The following is a 6,000-nucleotide window of genomic DNA, read 5'->3' as shown; positions in this document are numbered from 1 at the left end:
GAATTCGCAGGTGTCCTCGAGTATGAAATACTTCCTGATCTTTATTTGACAGCTTATGCGACAGAGCAATCTTGGTTTTGATATAAATATCCTATTGTAGCTTATGTGGTATTTTAAAGGTACAGAAGAATCAAACCTTTCAGGAACCAAAGATGTTGGATTTATAAACAATATATAGGGAACCTATCCATGCACCAAGAACACACCCTGAATCGACTTCAGCATCGAATTATATTGGCTCTATTTATTCGTACGCCCTCTTTGGCTCCTACTACTATTCAGGGTTTATATGGCCTAGAAATAAGAAAAAAATATAGTTCAGATTAAATTTATTTCAGAGTACAAGTCGTATGCTGGCTACAATTTGGTCAAATAATAAACACATTATTGTTTTCTATTTGTTTTTAAATCATGAACTTCACTACAATTTGAAATTTATATAAACATATCATAGCCACGGACAGTTTCCCATGCTTTGTCAGTGAAAGTAATGATATATCGTATGATACATACAACAATACATCTATCAGTTTGTACATGACATGAAAACCAAAATATGAGATTAAAGAACTTTGAATATGAAACGTTTGAGTTATTGTTCTTTTCTGTTTCTATTCTCTGAAAAAAGTCATAGACACGTGTGATGTTCTCGTCTGTGCTCCATTTAAGCGGGTTTAATGATGACCATATCCAATCCAAACGTGGACAAAGTAAAAACACTCAATCCAAATGTCGACAAAGTGAATACAGAGTTTATGCCCAAACATTCTAAAGCCGTAAGAAACATTTCAAAGAAACTGATTTTAGATTTCCAAAACAATTCAATGATGATAAAAAGGTTCGTTCAACCCTCCTTGTTTTTATTCTTCTTGCAAACCTTTAAGTTTAAATGCGACATAAAGGACACCAGCGACAGCGTTTTGTCGCTCCATATTTCCGGTGGACACGGACAGGTTTCCCAGGCGTGGATCCTGCTCCACATAGGCGAAATAGTGGATGAGCTGCTGTTCAAGGGCGAGAATATAGTGCTGCTGGTGGTAGAGCTCGCATTCAACTTCATCATCGCTGTCGTCTGTTTCCTGGAGGGACGCAGATGCAGACAAAGCGAGACGCAACTGAGGCTTGTTAATGGGATCAGCCTTTGGGAGGAGGTCCTTTGTTATCGCACAAAGAACGATCAAACCGTCGTATCCTTCCTTTTCGTAGGAAGTCTTCCATCGTCCGTTGACGCCATCAGCAAGTCGCCATGTGTTAAATTTGAACGGATCAAACGGAACCTTTTTCAGTTTTCTGGCGTGTGTTTTACCAATTACAAACTTTTCAACGGGTCCCCTCTTTTCAGAAAGCTGTTGAAGAATATTTTTCACATGTAGGACGAGTGCCTTAACCGATCTTTTAAAAGTAAATGGTACTTTTTCCCGGTAGCGTTTATCCTTTTCCTTAAAAAGTTTTCTTTTAGACGGTTCACCAGTTTCGTTATGTTTATGTTTCAAAGTTGTCGTGTGTTCTTCAATATCGTCGCCCTCATCGTATAATCGTGCCAAATTTGAAGCATATCCTATTTCCGGATTCCGTTTGTCCAAGAGCTTTTCAAACTCAACTTTAGGCATTGTCGTAAGTTGAAGACTGTCAATATACACACTCTTTTTCATCTTCCTCTCTGTGCCTTACTTTATTACTTTGAAAACTTCTGTGCTCAAATGTTTCGACCTCTGACCAAAAGTCTGCTTTCCTCTTAAGAAAAATAATTCCTTTCCTTAAGGAAAATGCGCTGAAAAAGTAAATGATATCGCAATGATATGCATGTATTTAAAAGTGTTCCCATAAAAAGACATGGAATCCTGATAACAGCATCATAAATGAAAACATGCTTGAACATGTCAAAGCGGTGGATACGTAATTCAAAAAACTCAATTACGTAGTTTGTAATGACGCACAATGTAACTTTAAGTAAGTTTATAAATATATTCCTTTTTAACACAGTAAATTCTGTATTTCATGCTTTAAACGCACAAACTCATGTGGCCGTTTTGCTATACGCCATGAAATTGTAAGATCAAAATGCATGTACTTACTAAAACTCCGTGCGGAAACACATTAAACACTATTTTCAATGTATTTCTTGAACGTACTCATGCGGCCATTTTGCTATTTCGCTATCAAATTGTGAATAATACAATGCATGTTTATACTGAAACTCAATGCGGAAGATAATAACAGTGAATTATTACACAGGGTAAAAAAGGTTAACTTTGAAACGCTGATAAACACTCGTCTTGAATTTTGTGAAAATTTGAGTAACCCACTTGTACTTGTATATTCAGCTAAATACAGTTTATTTTAAGCATATGAAGTAAATTAATTATTAAAATTTATATTTGGATTTAAATTCAGGTAAATACACTTTATTTTAAGCAAATGAAGTAAATTGATTATTAAAATGTATAGTTGGATTTAAATTGAAAACAAATTACCACTATTTATTTTTATAACTTGAATGAATAACTAAATAAGTTCAAGCTTCAGAAAAAAGGGGAAGTTTCTCATTTTGTTTGGGTCGAATTTATTCATATGTATATGTACTGTTATTCGGGTGACTTGCGGTACTTATCAGGCTCATGGAACCAGTGGTGGTGCCCTATCGTTTCTTTATATATCTATTTACTGCACGTTTGTGTTAACAACTTATTCTTTATCATCTTTTCTTAAAGACAGGTGTGATACAAACTTAATTCGTCGTTTGCAGTTTGTTTAAATACAAGGTTAATTAAGAGTAAGATCTAGCTGCTCTAGGGTTGGACGAACCGGAGGAGGAACAATGATATGAGTTTTTTGGAGGCAAGGGGATGGTGTGGGGTGGTAGGTGATGATGAAAGACAAAATCGAAATATTGAGTTTTGGTCCTTTTTCTAGAATTTATTATAAACAGCATCCGGTATAAGTTTGCAAATCCGGTTTACTTGCAAACTTAGTTTTTTTATTATCTTAGATATCAACTTCAAAAGCGACACATAGAAAGTTTGCCCATTAAATAAGAAATATTTTAAGTAAAATTTAAAAAAAAGTTTTAAGAAATATGAAAATTTTAATTCCAAAATTGATTTCTCCCGTTGGCCACCAATTGGATTTTAGGTCCCCCGCGGGGTTTTGGCAAACTCCAATTGGAGAATTTTCCATATGAGCTGAAACGGGGGAAAAAATCAGCAATTTGAAAAAAATCAAATATTACAATTTGGAACAGAAAATTACATTTCTATGTATGTCTGTAGTACTAGATTCATAAACATAATTAAAATCTAATAAATAATCAAAAATTATGATTTTGTAAAAACGGCTCTCCAATTGGGGAAAATTCCAATTGGAGAATTCCACAGTCAATTTCTATAGATAAAAGCCACCAATTGGAGTTCACAGAAGTTGGTGATCACAGAAGTTGGAGGAATCACCAGTTGGAGACTTTCACCGCATAACATCTGCTAGGGAGAAATAAAGTTGTGATATATACATGTCATGATATTATTGCTCATTAATTTAATATTGTAGATTATTCAAGAAAATAACATTGCAAGATGTTACCTGATTTCGAGTATTACATCGGTGTTTTCACTTGTGACGTTGTGTGCAATCTAAAACAGTGATCTTAAATACAACTGCGTCAGATTTGCGAATTATTTATCCTTTTCTGAAGCCTTCTGGTCCTAGATGCTCGAAAATATTAAATACTTTTAAAAAGAATAACTTACTAAATTTCATTTCCTGGTGGGCTCAATTTGTGTCTTTCAGTTAATCGAATAGGTTAGAGAACACCATCTTATATTGTCAGTAGGTACATTAAACTATGTTGACTTAGTGACAAACTTAATTTGATCACTCCAATTTAAAGAAAAAAAACCTTTCGATGTGTATCTTTTATCCTATGCAAAAGTGGCTTCTTTTTATTATTTCGTTTCCATCACTCACGGTATGTTATTTTTCTTGTCATATGAAATGGGTACATATATGTATGATAGCACTATCACGAATCTATTACCAGTATAGGTTAAACATTTATTTATAAGTCAGTGATATTATTTATAAATGTTCTATAACATTGTGTATTGACTTAATACTTCGTAAAAAAATAAGCTCAACAATCATTCTTTGTTTCAGAATTCATCCATTTCAAATGATTCTTTGAAAAGGAGCCATTATCTCGGTTCACTTATTGTCAGGGTTTAGGAGCTGTAGCTAAAAGCAGTGACGAAATTCGTTTACACTCTTAAATTGTGCTCAGTTACATTGAACACCTGCCATAACTGAATGATAGCTTTACATTGATAAATAAGAAGTAAATATATCCAAATACTATTGCAAGGGGTATTTTTTTTGCATAAGTGTATAGCCCTTCACGCAATTCATGATAGTTTAAAAAACTCATGTCTTGAATGACATTATCTTTGATCAAGTATACGTTCTAAGCATTAGGAATGATATTGTTCATATTGTTTCATCCTGCTACCTGTTTGCATGTTTTTGTTCGTTTATCAAATATACGCATGTACTTTGCTTATCAATATCATGTCCACGTGTTTGTGAATGGAGGATAAAGATACTGTAATAATGTTTCAAAGATGAATATCGTTAAACACGTTGATTAAATATTAACATATTTTTAAATCACATTTATGAGAGTTAGGCGAAGATTTTGTGATGGATTTTATATTTCGATACACTCAGTTTAAAATGCCGGACCTACACTTTTGCTCAAATTAAGGTTTTTCGTTTTTCCGAACTTACATGTGTTCCCGCTTCTTTTTGCCCGATACCCATTCAAATCATCCAATCAGAACCATAAGATATACACATGTGACAAAATACCGGACTTCCATTGGCTAATTCAACAACTGTCTAAAAGGCCGGAGTTACGGAGGCTGCAGCTTAGGTTTTTGCACACACACACAGTCTAACAAACATAAAAAGCCGGACGTAGACACTGTGCTCGATTTTATGAGGTAAGATTACATTTCCTTACTTTCATTGTTTGTGTTATATACATTCACAGATACCATTTGTCTAAATTGTTTCCATGACTGTTTTAGTAACATTTAATAACTGCTAAAGCATGAGAGAGCAATTTCTTTAGCCGCAAAGTGGAGATAATGCAAAAAGGAAACCACATTCATGTACAGTCTGCATGGTAAACCATAGTAAATTCATTTTTGAATAATCTTGCATATGTGTATGTCTGCTATAAAAAATAAATTGATTACAAACTCATTTTTTGAATGTTGTAGCTTCGGCTTTTTCAAAGTTTTTGACTAGGTGCTTGCATTGTAGTTTCATGTAACTTCGGCATTTTATATTTTCGTCCTACAAGTTTAAAAGGTTATTTGTACGCAATACCTGATTTTTAAAAGTGATGTGTCGCTAAACTGTACTAACATAAATCACCATAAATAAAGGTTTACGATGTTTCAGTCAAAATTGGTGACTTATATTAGGTATTATATAAATGACATCATCAAACATGACGTCATGCTGCTGACGTCATTTAATGCAAGTGAAGCTGTGACAAGTCATTTATCTGTTTGATTAAAGACTCTGCTTGAAATTTGAAATGTTTGAAATAATTATGAATTGCTCTTTAGTATAGATTTTCACAAAAAAGTGTTATAGCTATCTTTTCCAAATGTTTTCTAAGCCTATGGATAATAACACCGAATTACTACAATGATTTTCTTTTTTGGAAAAGGAAGGAGAAAACGAAAGTAGAATATATTAAGTATGCATCTCTCTATCTCTCTCAAATATATTGCTTATTTAATTACTGGCGGATCCAGGCTAAGGGTTTTACAAATCATGGATCCGCCAGTAATCAAACAAGCAATATACGCCCCCCTAAATCGCCCAATTTTACTTTTTTCCTATCTTTTACCTACGACAAAAATACAAAAATGTTTTTTTCAAAACATTGCGCACCTAAGTTATTATATTGCGAATCACAAGTGAACAGAATGTGCT

At 33.7% G+C, this 6,000-nt stretch overlaps 2 protein-coding genes across 6 annotated transcripts in view; one reads left to right on the top strand and one right to left on the bottom strand.

The window, feature by feature from the left end:
* Positions 1–317: 317 nt before the first annotated feature.
* LOC128243729 (uncharacterized) lies at positions 318–2,206 on the bottom strand. Of its 5 annotated transcripts, none has more exons than XM_052961647.1 (2): positions 2,076–2,206; positions 318–1,771 (listed from the first exon to the last, which is right to left on the bottom strand). In XM_052961647.1, the coding sequence occupies exon 2, from the start codon at positions 1,650–1,652 to the stop codon at positions 861–863; it is 792 nt and encodes a 263-aa protein (XP_052817607.1). In that variant the 5' UTR covers positions 1,653–1,771; positions 2,076–2,206; the 3' UTR covers positions 318–860. The 5 variants fall into 5 exon arrangements, with proteins under 5 accessions (XP_052817607.1, XP_052817612.1, XP_052817608.1 ...); XM_052961652.1 differs by having other exon boundaries at positions 2,133–2,148; XM_052961648.1 differs by lacking the exon at positions 2,076–2,206 and adding an exon at positions 1,919–2,065.
* A 35-nt stretch (positions 2,207–2,241) lies between these two features.
* Positions 2,242–6,000, top strand: part of LOC128243727 (uncharacterized) — a 29,564-nt gene continuing 25,805 nt past the window's right edge. The window contains exon 1 of the mRNA XM_052961646.1: positions 2,242–2,394. The gene's annotated coding sequence lies outside the window, so the exon portion shown is untranslated. The remainder of the gene's footprint in view (positions 2,395–6,000) is intronic.

Source organism: Mya arenaria, chromosome 8, assembly GCF_026914265.1.
Source record: "Mya arenaria isolate MELC-2E11 chromosome 8, ASM2691426v1".
Taxonomy (NCBI): domain Eukaryota; kingdom Metazoa; phylum Mollusca; class Bivalvia; order Myida; family Myidae; genus Mya; species Mya arenaria.
The sequence above is the reverse complement of the archived record's forward strand: the minus strand, read 5'-3'. Positions and strand labels throughout refer to the sequence as shown.